The 20845-nt window shown below is 45.7% G+C and overlaps 1 protein-coding gene across 1 annotated transcript in view; it reads left to right on the top strand.

Annotated features, from left to right (window-relative positions):
• Positions 1-20845, top strand: part of ppp1r37 (protein phosphatase 1, regulatory subunit 37) — a 30466-nt gene that overhangs the window by 2869 nt on the left and 6752 nt on the right. Inside the window, exons 2-7 of the mRNA XM_076141264.1 lie at positions 12333-12430; positions 16610-16655; positions 16747-16847; positions 19423-19542; positions 20239-20389; positions 20476-20631. Of these exons, the coding sequence (XP_075997379.1) occupies positions 12333-12430; positions 16610-16655; positions 16747-16847; positions 19423-19542; positions 20239-20389; positions 20476-20631 (672 nt within the window). The remainder of the gene's footprint in view (positions 1-12332; positions 12431-16609; positions 16656-16746; positions 16848-19422; positions 19543-20238; positions 20390-20475; positions 20632-20845) is intronic.

Below are 20845 nucleotides of genomic sequence, written 5' to 3'. Positions count from 1 at the left end.
AGAGTTCGACCTTTTCTTACTTTGTTTATTTGGTTCGGGTTGTCTCGCATTGCATGAAAGGAAGCGATTTAAATGGCTACAAGGCTTCAAGGGATCTTGTTCAGTTATTCAGTGCATCATTCCTCAACAAGTTTCCTCAAACTCACTGCAATGTTTTTTAACTTAACTGGTTTGAGGTATCACCTTGGATTAGACTATAGTAAAAATGTGTTCTCACCCGTAACAACCTGAACCAGGGTTCACTCGGAAGCTGTGCGAGTGAGTGCTCACAGAAACCTGCTGAAATGACCCAAACTATAGAAATGCGCCCTAACTCAGCAGTATCTCAAGCGTGTGTTGGGTCTGCGTTGTCTAGGAGATGTGACTTTGTTGTTTTTTAAATGGTTTAAAGATGCTGACGTATCTGCAGAGAGATTTTGCTCGCAGCTTTAGGCGACCTGAACGCAAACTTTACAGACAGAACCCCTCCTCACAAAGGCTTTTATTGTGAAACGCGCAAGAAGTCTTGATTCTTACTTGAACTACCGTTGAAAACTCAAAGTGCAATTGCTGCAAATGAATTAATCGGCCACTGAAAATGACAAACCTAGCCATGACTTATTTGCTGCCGCGCTATGCTGTTGTGCTGAAGGAACTAATGGTTTGGTAATGGACGTTATGCTGAATTTATCGTGACAGCCTTTGCAGGACCATGTAGGAATAATGTGGCCTTCACTTTACGTGAAAGGCAAACGGCAGTTACAGCGATTTACCACGGTTCAATTATGGCCCGTCTGAAATAAAAGGCCTGCGTCTCTCTTCAGCGGAGGTAAACAAAGGCCCCGGCCATTATTTTAGCCGCTGCATTATACCAACGTCCTTGTTACCTGTGTAACCTGTGTACTTTTGAGGGTAAGCCCGTGGGCGCCCTGATGCCGTTGACTTAATGTATAAAATCAAAAATGTATGCCTTAGTCTAAGTCGAGTCACAGCAGGGTTGAGCGATACTGGTGGGGGGAGGGGGAGCATGAAGACGCCACATAAGCAGCAAGGTCAACGTGCATGTACGGGACGGCAACTATATATTGTCAGACAGCACCTTAGAAAGTCTGTGTATTAAATCAATCCTTTTTCAGTTTCTACTTTTTACTGACTTTTACCCAATTACTTAATTTAAGTATATACAGCATCCATTTAGCATGTTTTGTTTGTTTGTCACACATCCAGGCTTTATTAATGAAAAGAAAATCAAGTTGCTTTTAATGCAACACGTTTCAACAATCACAACCTGTTCACGATAAAACAATGTCCCATTTGGCCCCGTGTTGATGTTTGCGTTTTGCTGGATGTTTGTCAGACATTTGCTTTTTGCTGTGTGGACTTTGTCAGCGCTAGTCCCCATTTCCTCCATCTTGTTGTTTCTTTGTTTTCCTGTGCGTCGTCTGTTTCCTTAACCAGTGGTTGCGAGCTCTAGTTGTTAATACTACAGAACACAGACGCAGGACTTTGTAAAATACACACATGCTTGACCAGTTGTCTGCGCAGGAAACGGTGTCAGGCAGGGAGGTCGTGCAGTATATTGAACACTGAATGTATTTAGAGAGTCAGCAGCATCAAGGTACATTATGTAACACACAGAACAGGAATTACTACTGCGTCTGGATGAAGGAGTGTACACAGATTATTTATTGAGCCTGTAGTTTATTTGAGCTCCAAAGGTTAACTGATTGCGCCTCGCACATAGAAGTAGACAAAGATATGACTGTGGTTACTTTTAGAGGTGCTACTAGATTCTGTGGCTCTGTTCCTTGGATTAGCTGTCAGATGTTCATTTATTAAATGAATTGCTTTTGCCCTTTAGTTTGTGGAGACTTTGTGATGTTTCTGTCTGCTACTAGTACGAATATATCCAAGCGTTTGTGATGGATGAGCATGTTGAAGTCCCCCACTTTCAGTCTAGGCGAGTCTGCCCGATTACTTTCAACAATTTCTAACAAATGTATCCAGTGGGACTTGTGTAACTTCCTGTCACGGCTGCACAAAAATGAGCCCTATTAATGCAATTCAACTCGCCAAACAAGTAGGGAAGACGTGAAGCCTGGCCTCTCTTGTTGAAACCGGCTGAACGTTCTCCGTCTGCCATGTCACCGACGTACTAAGTTAACCTCATCTGGATATCTGCTTCTGTTGTCTGTCCCGCGGATGTGCGCGTCCGTGCGTGTTTTCAATGGCCGAGGCAAACTCCGGGAAATGAAACGGGTCTGAATTCTTGCACTCCAGGCCGTTCGGCGACTTCTAAGAGGTGTCACAATAGCTCCACACTCAGCAGACATTTTATCTGAGCCTCTGGTATCAGGTTCTCCTTGTCTCTTTCTAATCGCTCCTGTCAGAAGCACGACGGTGGAGCAGGCCTGAACCAGGACAAAGCCTAGAGCTGCTGCTGCTGCCGCCGCCACTTTGTACCTGGATATGTGCACACAGTCTGAGTCATCGCCGTACAAGCAGAAGGCCATATTTACTACATACTTCCTATATGTTTGCCAAGTGACAAATTACTGTTTAAATTACTTTTGTGGAATGAGCCGTTAACCAGGAGTTACCTTCAAGGAACTTGGAACCATCTCTCTCTCTTTTTCTCTCAACTTGTGTCTTGTATATTACTTCCTACTTAATAACTGTATGTTTTACTGCTTTGCATGCTTTATAGTTCTATTGTATAATCCCAACGGAAGTTCCTAGTGCACACCCGGCTGTTCTTGGAGGGGTAATCTCACTGGGAATTGACTCTCTTGAGGTTTCTTCCTTTTGTCCTTATACATTAAGGTTTTCTCAAGAGTTTTTCCCTCGTCTTCCAAGGGTCGGGAATTTACTGATGTTGTGGGTCTGTAAAGCCCTTTGACACATTGTATGTGGTATTGAGCTATAGAAATAAAGTTGAAAGTGCTCTCTTGCTCGCTCTCTCTTCTTCTTCTTCTCCTTGGCGCTAGTCAGTTCTGTACGTGCTGCTCAGTCTCACATGAGCTAACCGTGTCCATGCACAGCCACCGGATTAGACTGCCGCCAGGCACTACTTCATTTATTTGTACAAGCTTATCAGTGGGTGTGTGAGAGAGACTATCAGTCAGTGCAAGTTCTCCAGAATAGATTGTTATTATAACTCATTATGCAACTTTTTTTTGTTTTTTTTGCTGTAGCCATGGTGAATAACGGTGTCGTGTTGAGAGTATAATGTTCTAGTCATGACATGTTACCGCAGGAAAGTTAAAGCAGAACGTTACAACTGTCATGAGGAAACTTCATTTTAGCAGAGTTTAGTGTATGAATGCTAGTACAATACTACTGCCAGTATTTCGGCACCATTACATATAGCCTGTAAGCAGCTAAATGCTTTGTCTACCATGCAGCAGTCTGAGCAGACCCCAGGCCCACTTGGCACTGGATTCTTAGAGACTCAGTGAGCCATGAGATGTTGTGTGTCGTGGCTGTGGACCAAGTAACCGACTGATAAGCAAAGATTATGACGTTTCTATGCTCTCGGCTAGCAGACCGAAAAGATGAGGAGACATGTTTTCCTCTCAAGTACTTTCACATTATGTGGAGACATCTCGCAAGCAGAGAACGGACGTCAGAAGGCACCAGGAAGTTATTATTGGATAGCAGTATAGGATTAAAAATGGAGATGTCTTGTAGTAAAATGTCTTAGGCAACAATGAACAAACACTAATTAAATCTAACTAAACTATATAACTTTATGTAGAGGAGCTTTTAGGAGGACAGATGGTGTTGCGTGGATTCATCAGGGTCCTTTATGTTCCGGCAAAACGCTGGTGGTTGATTTCTCATCCCGTCCACGATGGTCTCACTCTGTACAGCCCTTCTTTCCTTGTCAAACAGGAATTCCACACTCGCCCCCACCCATGCTCACTCTCATCATTTCTGTGGAGGCTGGCAGTGACGAACAGTAGCCTACACTCCATACAGTACACTCGGCACCAAATGTACCAACATGTAAAAATAGAGCATACATCTGTTATTTGCTCATGTCACTCCCATCTGCTCTGGCAGTGCTGTGTCTTACACACAGACCTGATTGTTCTCCAGAAAGATTTTATTAACATCATATAGTTTGTGTGTCTGTGTGTGTGTGTGTGTGTGTGTGAGATATAGGAGTGTGTGTCTGTGCGATGTGGCCAAGAATATGATTTTAAAGATTCATGCAGAACGACTTTTCCAAGTATTCTACAGCTGCTCTAATTATAACTCATAAACACTCAGCACTTTAAATGCTGATCATACAGTGATTAAAGCGATAAAGCTAACAAGTATTTGAATACTCAGTAGGTAATAGCCGACCTCAATAAAGTGCTTGTGTTTTGGTGTGGTGTTGGGAGTTTGAAGATGTCTCTATTTCCCTGGTTGTCCCTTAGTCCACCCTGAGTGCTGTCTGTTATTATTGACCTGCATGCTGCTGCTAATAGATTAGTGGGTTTGTGCATAATCACATTCCTGCAGAGACGTCCCCTTTATTGAGCCCTCAAGGAGTCGATTTACTGTGTGATGCATGTTATATTAATGGAGTTCTCGCTCATCTCTTCGGCGCAGAGGGCAGCTTCCCCCCTGAATGTTTGGACCCTTTTCTCTTATCCCTGTCTGGTTATCCAGCCTGGCAGAAGCATGTAGGAGAGCCACAGCCTCCGCGCTCTGCCCCGCCTCTAATCAGCCAGGCTGCCAGCTGTCATGTGTGAATGACGCCGCCGTCCGCGTCCACAGCACAGTGGTGTGAAATGGCAAAGAACGGGCCTGGAGACTAGGAGAGGGGGCTATTTTCAACACTAGCACTTATACACTAAGTAGGAGCTGGCAACAGTTCTGTGTTCCATCCCCAATACAAACACACACTCTGGAATCTCTGGAAGTCTGCCTGAAGGCCGGCCATGTTATTTTATACATCACTGTACACACGAATGTAGGTGTATTTTCTACTCCCACTCCATTGGAACGACCAATTGCCGAATAGCTGAAGTCTGGTTACTCGGAGTTGGCATCCTTCGATTTGTGCCAATTTCAGTCTGGTTGAAGTCCTTGCATGACGTATGAAAAAGCCATTGCCTTTATTGTATAAATGAAGTTTCAGGCTGAAGGGACTAGATAGACGACGCGGTCAAGGCGGCTTCCAACATGGCCAATTGTGTCCGTAGGAACGCATGAGCAGGCTGAATGTGGCACTACTAGAACGCAAACCGGCATTGCTGTGAAACTCTTGTGAAACACTCTGGATTACACTCTTAAAACACTGCTGGTTGGACATCTGTCCTCCACGTGTTGCTCCGTGTTCATTCTGCTGAATTTAAGCACCTATCTTACACAGCTGATGGAATCATTTACCATCTCATTTCCGCCCTGAAACCCGTTAACACTGGTTTCTTGGTTGTTACCTTCCATTATGCTCGTTTTAGCTTAATCAGTGATGTATAAATAATCAATTCAAGGTGACTTTAACTTTCCAGAGACTTCAAAGTCACAGTAATCTGGGTTTGATCTGATTCTGTGAGATTTGCAGCTTTGAGAGTCTCGACCCTGGTAGTCTTAAGAATGGAATCTGTTAGTGCGTGCTTGTGTGAGCACTGTCTCACTCTCAAGCATTTTCAACACCCAGTAAGAGTTGAAATCTAAATCTTGTAGTGTGGACTAGGTTTAATTAAAACCTTACTATCCAGATGTGTTGTGATGATGTGGAAGGTGTTTATCTCTTGGTACACACACTACAGTTTACAGTATCACTCTCCAGTGAAATCAGAACATAAACTGTACATCCAGACAAATGTTTACATACTATGTAAGTTATAGTACACATTCATGTCTTATTGGTGTTCTGTTTTTTCAGCAAGGCTTCCTAACTTTCCGTCTCCCTCATTCTCTGCCAGGGGTTTTGTCTGGTAGTCTGCACACACGCAAACACACGTCTTTGCTTGTTTGAGTCAAGGAGGCTCAGTACCTGTTGCCAGTGTATTTTCCCTGTCAACTACACAAAGAATTGAGTGATGTAGATGTTAGCAAGAATAGGGAGGAGTAAGGCAGACATTTACAAAAACTGGGTCAGACATCTCATTGAACGTTTTCTAAAGATGTTTACCTTAGGAGCACGCGTATCCTTGGGCGTGTGATGCAAACGGCTTTGTCAGTTTGATTATCTGTTGTATAAAATTGGAGCTTTGATGTGGCAGAAGACGAGGGTTGAGAATGGTCTAAAATGATGTCAGCACTTGGCTTGTATGTAAGGTCCATGTTCTGTCATTTTCACACTTGAACAGAATGCTTTTACAGATCCCACAGAGCTTCATAAGCACACAGTGGTCTGCTGGCACTAAAGCCCACACTCACTGTGACGACTGTGGACCACACTGCTCTGACCTTTTTTGTGGGTGGTGGTAGAGGCTTCCATTGCATCAGTGTGATGATGTTGAGCGGCTACAAAGGAAAAGGCGAGCCCTTTATTTTCAGCTGCTTTGGTATTTCCCTTTTGAAGTGATTCGCTTTACAATATTTAATGATTTTTGGGATAACTGAGTCACTGAGATATTCATTGTTTCAGTAATCAAGTGCCAACATTGTGTGTCATAGTAAATGTGTTCTGCAGTTTAATCTTCTGGGAGCAATCAGCTCAACATTGTGCTAAACACACGTATGCCAGTCAGTAGTCCCTGCACGTAGAGACGAGCCATCAATAACTGTTGAAGGTGGCGATCTGTAGCTTTAAGGCAGTGTTCTGGTGATGGACTCACTAACACTCTCTAACATTATGAGGAAAGGCCTGATTTACCAAATACCAAAACAGTTTTTTTGTGTGTGTGCTTGTCAAAATCTTTGAGTCCTTGCTTGATTCTGATCTTGCATTCTAAAATGTATATATATATATATATATATATATATATATATATATATTTATGCAGAAGTTTTGTTTGTTTTGTTTTGTTTTGCAAGTTTGGCATGCTGAGCTTATCCTGAAAAACAGCATATTTGGTTTCATGCTGAGTGACTGTAAGAGCTCAGTATTACAAGATGAATGAGTCCAAACACCAGTGACAGAGGGTTAAATCAGTCCACCGTCAGATAAGATCATAATAATATTTGTGACAGCTCTGCGTGATGCCACAGGCTAATTGATGGGCATGATGTAATGCTTAGGTATTGCTTGATCATCCTGTGCTCTTACGCCTTCAGTTATAATCAAAACTTTCACACAGGAATTTTCTTCAGGAACAAATACGCTCAGCTTCTGCTCGCCTCTCTGCAATGAAACGCTGTTATTTGGTAAGAAGGAAGCACAGAAATCTAATCAAAGGCTCCGAACAAGTTGAGTAATCGCCACCTTTTCCAAGCTGAAACCTCGTCGATTGTCCACACATTGGCCAAGTTTCCCTTTTCGCTGAGTCAGCGAGTTCAGCCTGCTCCTCCACAGCTCACTGCAATCGCTGCCCAAGTGTTCCTAATAGATATATGAAATACAATTTTAGATGACATGTCTGAGAAGGTTTAGAACAGGAAAAGTGAGCAGAAAGCAAATGTTTTAATAATATGTATAGGTTAACACATGCTGTTGCATGTGGTGGAGCTGATGATGCTGCTGTATTTGAATGTTCATACTTGAGTATCAAGTCCTGTACTTAAAGTAAACCGCCCTGTTAATTTTTGACTTCTAACCTTGACCTCACCTGGTGCCTTATCGCTCCATTACAGTGGAAGCTTAAGGAATTGGCAGGTTTTGACATCTGCTTGCGTTTAATGCAAAGCTTAAGTAAATGTGCTTTCTGTTTTTCTTTGGAAGGCTCCACCATAGCTGCTCCCTCTCTCCCCTACACAAATGTGCCTGTACTTGTTTTAGCACTGCCAGCTCTCCTCACCTTAATTGATTTATAATTTATGGCAGGAATATTCCCTCGTTGCCTTTTTCCTCTCCTCGAGATACTAATCCAGCCAGCTGGGTAGCACAGACGTACCACAGACATGCTGTCAGAGTGAAGTATGCCATTGAAATATTGACGCTCGTGTAGAATGTCAGAGGGTGCCAGAGGATTTCTCCAAACTGATTTCCTGGTTTGGTATTGGCCATCTAGATTTGATTGACGATTTTAACTGATTAAAAATTTGATGACCCATATATGATCTTGATGTTCTTCCAGCAGGAGCTAGAGTTGCTTGGAGTTTGTGAGCTGTTGTGCGATGACCTGATATTGTTTGTATGTTGGCACAGTTTGTGCAAAGGTCATGTTCAGGGCTGCATGTAAGCGATATGCAGGTGTTTCCACGCTCAATGCTTATTTGCGAAGGAAAGAGGCGGGGCGGTCTTGCATGCTAAGTGCATTTCCCTGTCGCTCTGTGTCATTCTGGTTTCATCATTGTCTCCCTCCCTCCGCCGCGATTTTAATAAAATGAATTGTATTCACATTGATGTTTGGCAGGAGCAGAGCTTGTTTTCCCACCCTGAGCCGATTAACTGGAGAGGGCAGATTGCTGCTTCACAAGAGAACGACATCCCACTCTCTACCTGCACACAAACAGCCTCACTACATGTGTGTGTTTAAGCATCATCGGGTAGTTGTTGTGATTTTAAAGAGTGGTTGAGTGTGTCCTTGTTAATAGAGAAATATGCACTGAGCGGGTAGGTCAGTGATTTCTTAACAGAAAGCTGATATTGGAAATGTTTCACCTTCCACAGACTGCAGAAGAAACTGATAATTGGTGTTAAGATTGGGCTGGAAATTCAGGTTCATTCACGTTAGTCATTCACACTAAATCCCCCTCCACCCCAAAGCAAAGTGAAATATGTGCACCCTTGATCGTATAATTGCACTACTGACTGACTATCCAAAATGTTTGCCCCACTAAAGCTCAAAGCTGTATCAGCAGGATAATGGTGAGGAACGCACCACCGTTCACAGCCATAAAATCCTCAGTTTAATTTACCTTTGTTGACTTGAGTCAGCACGCTGGGTTCTGTTGTCGCTCCTTTTTTTATGAAGCGCGCAAGCTCAGCTATGGCAGCAGTAAGTGGTTTACTGTGTGTGCGCGTGTGTCCGTGCTGTTGCTCGGCAGAGGCCAGCCAACGGCAACGAGAAGCCGAAAAAGGGGAGCGTGTTGCTTGTTTGTGTCGTGAAGCAGATTCACTGAGTCAGAGCAGCCATCGACACGTTCATTCCACTCTTTGTCTCCGTCTGCTCTCCACGCCTGAAATGCTTCCCACCATCAGTGTAACATGAAGAGCAGTCACACAGGTTTTGTCTTTTTGAAAGGACGGTCAGGCCAATTTAGGATGGTGCAACACGTCACGTGACGATTGTGCCGCTGTGAACTTTTGCTCACTCAGCGTGGACCAATTAAAATATTTAACAAGTCGTTAATGGTGACTCATCGTGGGCTGTAGATTTTAGCTGGTGTGGTTTTGTTTGAATGCGAGAGCCTCCAAAACAGGTACAGGCACAGAGGATCTCAGTCAGGAGCGGTTTGACCTGCTAATTGTCTGGCTTGTGAAGAGGAAGAGGTTTGACTCCTTGGCTTGGCTGATCAGACTTTACTAATCTGCCACCAGCGAGTTCACTCTGAAGTTAAACGTTTTTTTGCATGTAAACAATCAGAGTGTGTCTGCACTCCAAGGTGAAAAGTGAAAGTGTGTGCCGTTCTCTCCAATCATGTCTCCGTTAATAATTGTGTAGGATTTCCTAAAATCCAAGGTCACAGTTTACTGTATATGACTAATTGCATTGACACACACACACACACACACACACACACACGCACACCGCCGCCTCCCCTCTTTATGATGGCAAAATCTTCAGCCCACCCTCTACCAAGTGCAGGCATTCAGATAAGGCATAAACGCAGTTGCTGTCCACGTTGATCTCCCAACTCCAAACAGACAAAGCATACTGCAGCTTTTATGAACACCCCCGCCGCCCGCTGTGCAGCGCCTCAGCGAGCTCGCTCATACATGCAGGTTGGGAGCGAGTGCAATAAAACATAGACAGAGCGAGCAGAATGGCGACAGCAGCTGTAGCTCAGCACTTTATGGTTCTGCAGGGCCCAGAAGCTCTGGGCTCTGAGTCCTATTAACACAGAGCATCTGGCTGTTTCTTACCGTTCCTCTCACTCCTCCTGTTTTTCCACTCTCGCATACGCATTTTATTATTGTTTATGTATTCACCCCAAGCTCCCTCCCCCAGCTCCCTAAGCAGTCGAGTGCGTTAGTGATAAATTATTATTCAGCAGACTCATGGTTTGCCGCCGCGCTCATTCTTTGTCTCTCTCACACACTAATGTGCTTCATTTCCACAACTGTGCAGTGAGCGATGGCCCCGCCCACCGCCCCCAACCCCAATCCCAACACCCCTCGGGAGCTGTTTACACACTCTGTTACTCCGCTGGGACTCTGCCCAAAATGCTTTCCCAAGGACACAGTGTTCAGTGTAACACACACACACGTACTGTAATGTACAAATGTGTGTGTGCGCTTTTATACAGTGGTCAGAGTAGCACACACTCTGGTCCTAAGTTGACCGGACCAAATTTGTTTTCAACTAACTTAAATCATAATTCATGTCATTTCCTATTCATTCATTCATTCATATGTCCAGGTTATCAGGGTTAGGGACAATTTGTACGTCTGCCAGATGTGTTCCTCTTTCACTGCCCCAGCCTCTACGGCCTCCTCATACCAGGGTTTGGGTTTTGTGTGTGTGTGTACGCGTGTGTGTGGCTGGCTGGCTGCAGGTTCAAAGAGCAGACTGATTTCCTCTCTGGTGGCTGTTTGGTCTGAGTCTGAATGAAAACAAGTATAAGATGTGTTGCGGTCATACTTGTGTGACTGGATCTATACATACACACATACTCACACAAACACACACACATACACAAGTTCAACCATCCAGATTTACAGCAGCGATAAAGTTAATGTTGCTGCCGGTAGGTGAAGCCACTAGTTTGCCTTTCAGACTGACTGGTCTGAAAGGCAAACTAGCTGTCTGATGTTAGGCTTTACCATTCTCTAAGCTTACTTTTAGTCATTATTGTTTTGTAATAATATTAAAGCCCCCTGAGTCCAGTCGGTTCGGTCTCTTCACCGTACAGAACAATGGGCGGAGCACCGAGGGAGACAAAGAGCAGACTGAGGTGGAGAAGATTGAACATGGAAGCGAAATCTCACCTTGGCGAAAGCAGTCAAACAGCTTAGCTCAGCACAAAGTCAGATTCCCATTTGGTGTTCGGGAGAAGAGCACACACGCACACACACAGAAATCCTTGCGCACATGCCAGTGATGCACTGTGCTCACAGTCGATACATACTGTAGGTACATGTCCTGTCTGTGCGGCACAATTGCTGACCAGTGGACATTCTTTGACTGTGTGTGTGTGTGTGTGTGTGTGTGTGTGTGATTAAGTATAATTTGACAGGTTTGTAAAGCCTGAATTGTTGATGTCACCTCTTGTTTGTTGTCTTGTTGTGTTATGCCTTGATCACGTCACGACTTTGTTTACACACACTCTGATCACCTGTCCAGAGAAAATTGTGACCTAGACAGTATTAATGGTATTGCCTGGCTCTCTGAGACGTGTTACATAATGGCAGACTTGTCTTTTCTCCGTAATCGTACGCTTCAATAAATCAAGGGATATTGGCGTGTAGTCTTGGTCTGTTGCTGGGGTGAAGCTGACTTTGCACGTAAACATACCCGGCCGTCACATGAGCACATGTTTCTGAAGCCACCACAGAGCTCAAATCTGCAGACTTTAAACTCTCTGACCTCTTACGCCACAGCTGAAGGCAAACAACACAATACACATCACTGTCTCTCGCTCTCTCTCTCTCTCTGTCTCTCTCACACACACTCCTGTTCGAGTGCCCCCGTCATCTTTGGCTTGGCACCAGACCGGCATCACCTGACTTAGTTTAACCCCCTGCAGCAACGCCGTCTGACCCCCTGTATGCAGACACAGAATAATACCTTTGTTTTGCTTTTTAACTTCAGCGGTGTTTTGTTATTTAAGGGGTTAATTCTGGTCCTCTGTGTTGTGTCTAGAGAGCGTCCCCACGGCAGACACACACACACACAGGCCACATGAAAAGAAACCATTTCCCAAGTGTGTGTGTGTGTGTGTGTGTGTGTGTGTGTGTGTGTGTGTGTGTGTGTGTGTGTGTGTGTGTGTGTGTGTGTGTGTGTGTGTGTGTGTGTGTGTGTGTGTGTGTGTGTGTGTGTGTGTGTGTGTGTGTGTGTGTGTGTCCTCGTGGAGAGGCACTAAGACGTCCTGGGGGATAATGCTGTAAAAAACAATGCTAACCTTGTTAATTCTGTGTTTTCCAGCTCAGAATGCGACGGTGGATGAGATCCTCTCTGTGTACAAACACACCTGTCAGAAGCTCAACTGTAAGCCCATACCCAAACTAATCAAACAGATACAGGTGAGCCTCAACACACACACGCAGGGCTGTAACCAGCGTAATATTGACAGTTACACCAGCTTGTTTACTTTGACTCTTTTGTACTTGCTGTATCCGCTGATAAGAATCATTTCACCCTATGGGGAAAAATGCCATTTACACACGGTCAGATAGCGGCCCGGGACAAAACACTGCCTGAACTTGCTCCCTGGAGAACGTCTATCCATGCAAATGACACATATCAGAAAGTACTGCGCTCTATTGTGTGGAGCGTATCTCTCCACGGCGATTGTCATGGTATATAGGAGGAGGAGAGCTATCACAGGGCCCCACAGCCCCATGCCTGTGGACCTATGAGGAGCCAGGAGGGAGGAAGTGAAAGACTATTGGGAAGAACAAACACGTCCTTAAGATCAAACCTACCGTAAATGATAAACAAATTGAACGGTGGAAATTTGACTGAGTAGAGATCGTAGTCGGTCTAACTCAAGATGAGGTTCCACAAGCAGTCCAGACTTTCAGTTGTAAGTGTGTGTGTGTGTGTGTCACATGTCATTTGTTCATGGGTTTTAAAGGGTACATAGCGGTCACATCACATGACTGAAGAATTTTTTTGGGATCTGATAACTCCTGACAACTTCAGTGCTGTGTAAACCAAAGTGTGTGTGTTCCTGTGTCTGTGCTTGTATGTGTGTGAGAGTGTCCTGTCGCCAAGCTGCATCTCCCCCATGATGGACTGGTTGGCTGTGTTCTCCCTTGTATCAGGGCTCCATGTGTGCTCTGCGTCCTGTTTGTTCTGTGGCTCAGTGCTGCAGCACACACTGCACCGGGCCTCTCCACTGCAGTGCTGCTTGTTTGTACCTGCATTAGTCTCTTTGTGCGAGTGATGACGTACCAAGCGACATCACTTTTGCAACGTGAGACAGGAATCTCCCAAACATTACAGCGAAAGAAAGCAGGAGAGAAGTTGGGTTGACATCGCAGCTTCTTGTGGAAAAACACAGGTGTGTGTTAAGCTGCTGCTCCGCTCTGTGCTGCTCCGGCCGGCACTTAGACATTTGGTCTGGGTACATTCCCACTCCCACCCTCCTTTGCCCTCCCTCACACCCCCATTCTATCACTCGCAGTGGTTATGCAGCTTTCAGTTAAAGCCTCGTCTTTTCTCTGCTGTGTGTCAGGGCTCTTTCATGGAGCCTGTCTCACTACCTAGAGGCACCGACTTAGAAAACAAAGTGGTTGCGTTCGATTCCACCAAAATAGTTGACATCCTGTGTCTTCCCTCCAAGCAGAGGTGTCCTGCGTTGCTGGCTACATCCCCCCCCCCCTGTTTCAGCAAAGGTACAAAAAGCTTGGTCCTACCAGGAAGGGATCCCACAAGTGACCTCAATGGGACATCTGTAGTTTTGGACGCTGCAGTGTTCACATTATGTGCATTTGGGCAAAGCGTGCAAACATGTTTGCCGTTTCAACATTGACATTAGCTGCTGCACCCCATAAAACACAGCGTGACGTTAATTTGACTTCTGGTGCTGATCCGAACAATCAGTACATTCACTGGTTTGTTCTTTGAAAGTCGGTGAGGAGTGTCAATAATTTGCTGATGCAAAGTTGCGTCACATGCAACTCGCAATCCATTCTTCCCTCTATATACCACAAGGGAAGTTTGAAATGACAAAACTTCCTGTTATTGGTCGTGAGGGCGGCTCCGCTCCAAATCTGAGCTGATCCAGCTCTCGTTTCCTTGCTCAGAAGCAGAAGAAGACTTCTTGCACATCATTGATTCCATCGGTGAGCTCACTGAAGGGAAGACGGCCAGGTAGAAGGATAAGAACAAGAACCTGCTGCTCTCACACCAAATCATTCAGCCCAAGATATGGAAAATGCATCAAACACAACTGCAGTCTGTTGGGACAGAAGCAATCAAAAAGACAGAATTGCAAAAATCTGGACAGCCAAAGGTCAATACTCTTCAGAGGGAATTCAGGAATGAATTAGAAACAAACGTTCTCGTCCTGTTGCGTAACCGTTCAACTTTAGAACTCCTTTAGAAACACGGCCCGGCTCTCACAAAGGGTCCAGGCTGGCACCGGCCCAGCACCCTGTATATGAAAACACACTCTCCATACCTCCTCACACTCACAGCCTTTTTCTCCTCTACTCACACACACACACACACACACACACCCTCCCTCTCATTTCTGCTTAGTCATCCTTGGAATAACCCAGCCGCATAAACAGGCCGGTCAGACTCTGTGTGTGTGTGTGTGTGTAAATGCTTACTTTATTAAGTCCTTGGCCGTATACGTGGCAGCTTGGCAGCGACCCCACAGGTTATGTACATTTCTGGCCCGTTGCTCGTGTGTCCGTGTGATTATAACGGCGGCCATTTAGCGGCTGCGTGTTGAATGCATGCTGCTATGTAACTCCCACCGGAGTCTGAGGTCCTGGACACTTGGAAGCTTTGTGTCACTTTTTTTTCTTCTTTTTTTTTCTTCATTGCTGCAGTTCCCCAGCGGGACAAGCGGTTTCCCCCATCATGCAGCTAACGAGTCCGTGCTTTCTCTCTCATGGTGGCGTTCTTAGTCTACTGTACTTGCGCTTTCGCCGCAATCGCCACAAGTACATAAACATCTTAAGTCTCAGGGCGGCACGGAGGCCAGCGAGGGTCCTTGGTTCAAATCCGACCGGGGGGCCAACTTAGGCCTTTCCCAGTGTCGCCGTGGGTTTAGCTTCGGTTTCCTCCCACCCTCAAAATGCATGCAGCTCAGGTGAATTGGAAGCTGCATACATCGGCCGTATGTGTGAATAGGCGTGTGTTTGAGTTTGTGTCTCTCTGTACGTCAGTGCTGTGATGGATCAGTTCCCGATTGAGGGTTTACGCCGCCTCTCGATCAATGACCACCAGAATGGGCTGCAGCCCTGTGCATCTCTGTATAGGATAAGCACCTATAGAGGAGAGAGAGGGAGGGGGAGAGGGAAGGAAGATTCACACGAACCGCACTCCCCAAAATGCATGCTTTAGTCTTTCAGTACAGCACAGTAAAGCACAAAGCCTTTAGCAAATATGCCTGCCCCAACACACACACACACACACACACACACACTCACTTACCGTGTTTCTCCTTTAAATGTGATGTTTCTTATATGATCTATACTCAATAACATGGATCTCAAAGTAATTAATACTTCTTCACAAACAAATTTGAAGCTGTGTGTTGATGAAGGAGACCATGTAATTGGTGTCGACCTGTGTGTATGTAAGTTGGGCTCACACGCTGACAACCGAGGTGTCTGTGCGTGTGGTGTGTGGCATGAGGGCAGAGGTTATGGAGTTCATGCTGAATGGGCTGATCAGCGCACAGGAGAGGGGGATTTGTTACACATAGTTTGGAGGACAGCACTGTGTGTGTGTGTGTGTGTGTGTGTGTGTGTGTGTGTGTGTGTGTGTGTGTGTGTGTGTGTGTGTGTGTGTGTGTGTGTGTGTGTGTGTGTGTGTGTGTGTGTGTGTGTGTGTGGGCTGAGCAGCTTAAGTTACACAATATTTATTACCTCTGCCAAAGAGGTGATAGATATTGTGTAACTTCTCATCCATGTTGCTCTGTGCCAAGGTGCAGTGTAGCTGCTTGATGACTTGTTGTGTATTAAGACACTTTATGTGGGTCTTCCCTTTAATTTGTCACCTATCTGTGTGTATGTGGAGGGTAGAAAGTCCACTGGCACACAGATGGGGATCCCAGGTGAGGCGTCATGGTGCGTTCAGGAACAGCACGGTGCGTCCGGCTTCTTCACTGAGCTTATCTAAACTGCTATCGTTGGAACTCACTGTTCACACAACATTGCAAAATGGTTTATACCGCAGCACTCTCTGTGCAAACTTTAGCAGTGATGCAAGAATTCAAACACACCCAGACACACACACACACACACACACACACACACACACACACACACACACACACACACACACACACACACACACACAAAACCCAAGGTGTGTTTCTGCAGTGTTTTTTTTATCTTAGTTTATACTGAGATTGTTTTATTGCACACACTTATCAATTCCATCAGCGTGCTTTGTGATGAGGAAGATGGAGTGTGTGAGAAGCAAAGTTTGCTTCCTGAAAATGCCTGACTGAAATTGAAATTGAAGGTTTTTTTTGTTTTCTTCTTCTTACTAACGCAGCTTCTTTCTCTCTATAGGAACTGAAAGACTTGACTCAGCGAAATGAATGCTTAGACCTAAAAGGTAAGCCCACATTTATATACAAGATCTTTTCTGAACCTCGTTTGGACTTGGGATCACATTGCGTGTTGTGTCTGGGCTTGCGTGTTTACAGGTGAGAAGCTGGACTACAAGACCTGCGAGTCCCTGGAGGAGGTGTTGAAGAGGGTCCAATTTAAACTGGTGGACCTGGAACAGACCAACCTGGATGAAGACGTAAGAGGGTCATACTCGCCTCGCGCTCTTCTTCACGCTCTCGTCCTCCCCGGCAGGATGTGGAGTGTTTGTCGTGGTTTCTCTGATTGCTCCAGATGTGCGTGAGTGTAAACACCATCGGGGAGGTTTGGAGCTGTAGACACACACAGGGTCGCCGCCGCTCTGTTGACCAGAGGGACACTGGCTCTGACCATTTCCTGTCCCACGCAGAAAGCCTGGGTGATGTGCATCACACACTAACGCAGGCCCGGCTGAGGCCGGATGAGGCAGGATGGATATTTTTAGGCTGGAAGAATTATTTTTGTTGTGCTTCTAGAATTGGATTCCCGTCTGAAGCCATTTCAATACTTTGCTCTTTAAACACACACCAGGCCCAATAACCTCCTGTTAAAATCCTGTCAATCAATGTTTAATTAATTAATAAATCATGGAGACCATAAGACAAATGAACATAAAGATAAACCAGTAAAAGGTTTTAAAACAGGTTATAATGAACACAAAAGGGAATTTAAAAAGTTGGATGGGATCAAAAAGTACAACATTAAAAACAAACAATAACAAAAATACGATGAATAATAATACACAAAGAAAATGTGTTTAAACAAGATAAGAAACAATACAACTAATAAGAACATAATACAATCATATTCAATAATAATTAAATAAAACAATGAAGTTAAGAAAAAATATAAATGACCAAAATATGATATGATATGCTGTGTGTGTGTATATATGTGTGTGTAGAGAGAGAGAGGCTTTATAATATTAGCTACGGCCCTCAGATCCTCAAGGAGAACATTCCAGAGCTTTGAAGCGATAACATTTTAATGTATTGATTGCTGTGTGAGGCTCTGCGGGGGAGTAACCAAGGCGTTATGGAATCATAGAAACATCATTAACAGGAAGCTGTTGTCGGGACACATGATATATATGAGCTCTCCCTCAAGTCTTTGTCCAAACCTCAAGCAGCAGAGGTCTAAAATGACCCAGACCGTGCAGCAGCTGAGTGCCTGGCTCAGAGGCTTTAAGGCACTAAGCTTGCCTCCTCTCCTTTGTTTGTAAACTTTTCCTCCCATTGTCCAAAGACGCGCAGGTCAAACTGAAATGATGTTGTAAGAGTCTGTTCTGTCAGTGTCCACAGATGGGCTGGTAGTCTGTCCAGGGTGTTTTCCCGCCTGTTGCATGCTGGGATGTACAGGTGAAAGCTTAAGAGAGCCTAATGAATATCAAATTGTTCTTAACTCACAGTAACTGTGCTCACGGTTCAGGCGAAAGTCTGATCCGATCTTTCAGTCTTGGCAGTTCACATCGGTGTTTCCTTGTTACACAGCTGCGTTGCGTGTGAACGGTCGCCTCCAGCTCTCCTTCTCTCCTCTGACCCCCCGCCACCGCTCTGTCGCCGTCCTCCATGTTTGTTTTTAAGAGGCTCAGCTGCTGAAAGTGTTCTCACATCCACAGATCAGACATGAGTCAGATCTGACCAGAAAAACATCGATCCCTGTCACATCAAGGCCAAAAAAATCTCCTCTGTGAAATGTAAGAATGTTCTACAGCAGAAGCACCAAACATGTAGCTCTGTGTCTGTTCAGTAACCTCACACTACATGTGACGCATCACCTTTTCAACAGATCTTGCTGAATACACTGGCGTCAGAGCATCAAAATGTGGAAATGCGCAGCTTTTCATAGCCATAAATGTCAGCAGAGTGTCTGAGTGAGTCATCCGGGCTGAGTCATCGGCCCCTCAGCCCGGGGACCAGCTTCTTCCCGAGGCCCCGGCTGGAGCTGAGACGGAGGAGGGGGAAAATATTGAGGAGGTGTTTGCTCACGGAGGTGTGAATAGAGCGAGGCTGGATATAAATGGAGAAGAGTGAGGAGGTGAGAGGATGGGCCAAGCTGGGCCCTCTGTCTCTCTCTCTCTCCCTGCAGTATCCTGTGGGAAATGAAAAGGGAAGGATAGAGGAAGGATGTGTAGGGTGCGAGGGGAGGAGCGGGCACGGCAAAGCTTTTATTGGGCTAGATGTGACTCATCTCCCCCACCCTGAAGATAAACACACACTTGTGTACACGTACATGCGTCTCACGGGATGCACGCACGAGGGGAGAAGGTTAGCAGCAAAGCCACAGCTGATTCGGTGGACGTGTTGAAACAGGCACCTGATTGGCTGCTGGCCGCCTCCCGCTTGATATCACCAATAGCAACTCGTCTTTACGAGGGAGAAAGACACTCTTGTCCAGGCTGGACAAAATATAAACAGCAGTGACTGTGACTGATTATTATTAGTGATGAAATGTAACAATTTTGGCGACAGTTCCAAAAAACAACAAATAAAGTAATCCTTAAAGAAGAACTCAGGGCGAAGTTGAGAGAATATGCTGCTCGCGTCTCTGCGTCCCCGACCTGTGACCCTCATGGAAGCATCCAGGCAGGTCGCACCAACCCTCAGGAACTGTTACCTAGGCAACCAGTGCTGCTCGTCACTTTGTCTCATAACCTCGATCTCGGGTCTTTGTGAACGTCACCAACGTCACATTCATTCTTTCTCTCTCTCTTTTTCTCTGTCCCTCTCTCTCAGGGCGCGTCGGCTCTGTTTGACATGATCGAATACTACGAGTCGGCCACACATCTCAACATCTCCTTCAACAAGCACATCGGCACAAGGGGATGGCAGGCTGCAGCCCACATGATGAGAAAGGTAAGAGTTCGTCCTCCTGCTCTCATTGGGTTCCGTGGTGTGGGAGGGGGCCCTGGAAAAAATCGGCGTCATGGAAGTATGATTTTATAGGGGGCTCATGGGAACGGAGCGGTGGAGCCGCGTCGTTAACGCTGGTGGTAACTTTTATAATTATGGACCCGTGTGTTGTAATTTGTAATTTGTGAAACAGCTGCTTCCCATTTACATGCCATAGTGTTCGCCGACGCAGCCGCGGCTTTAAACGAGGCCCGAACACACACACACACACACACACACACACACACACACACACACACACACACACACACACACACACACACACACACACACACACACACACACACACTGTACACGTCTCCTTCATCATTCAGATTTGCCATTTGAGGATAATGACGTTCTGTTTTATGTATGAACCCTGATGAAGCTCTTAGTGATCCGTTGTGATGAGGGTCATCAGGTTACCACGTCGTCTACAGTTACAAGTGAAGGGCGGGGTTACTGGATTAGAGACAGACGCAGAGGTGGAACAGGCTCAAGTCGAGTGTGGACCCCCGCCTTTTATTTGATTTATTCCGTTGATATTACACATGACCTCAGTGTATCACAGTGATAGAGACGACTCACAGGCCGATTGTTGTTGCTGATCTCTGCGCTTGCATTGACTCTTGTCCCCTGCGTTGTCTCCTGCGCCCTCAGACGAGCTCGCTGCAGTGCCTGGACGCTCGCAACACTCCCCTGCTGGACCACTCGGCCCCCTTCGTTGCGCGAGCGCTCCGGATCAGCGGCAGCCTGGCCGTGCTCCACCTGGAGAACGCCGGCCTGTCTGGCAGACCGCTCATGTTGCTGGGTAAGGAGGGCGAGAGGGGAAACTCTATATATATATATATATTCCCCTCACCCCCTCACCTTGATTTATCTCCATCTTCGGCACAGCCACGGCTCTGAAGATGAACATGAACCTGCGGGAGTTGTACCTGGCGGACAACAAGCTCAACGGCCTGCAGGACTCGGCGCAACTCGGCAACTTGCTCAAGTTCAACTACAACATCCAGATCCTGGACCTGCGCAACAACCACATCCTGGACTCCGGTACTGTGCACCTTCTACGGTGTTCTCACACACACACAAGTCTGGTTTCTTGGGCCACTACGCTTTTGTTAACCTCAGTGCCTCCTTTCAGACTCAGATGAGGGTAAATTGATCCCGGTGGGCAAATCCAGTCGACACAGAAGCCAAAAAAGCTGAATAAAACTAAAGGAAGACAGCATAAACTGAAGCAGAAGTCAGCAGTGATGATGTATTT

Source organism: Genypterus blacodes, unplaced genomic scaffold, assembly GCF_046128005.1.
Source record: "Genypterus blacodes isolate CSIRO-AG114 ecotype Tasmania unplaced genomic scaffold, CSIRO-AGI_Gbla_v1 ptg000003l_1, whole genome shotgun sequence".
NCBI lineage: Eukaryota > Metazoa > Chordata > Actinopteri > Ophidiiformes > Ophidiidae > Genypterus > Genypterus blacodes.
The sequence above is the reverse complement of the archived record's forward strand: the minus strand, read 5'-3'. Positions and strand labels throughout refer to the sequence as shown.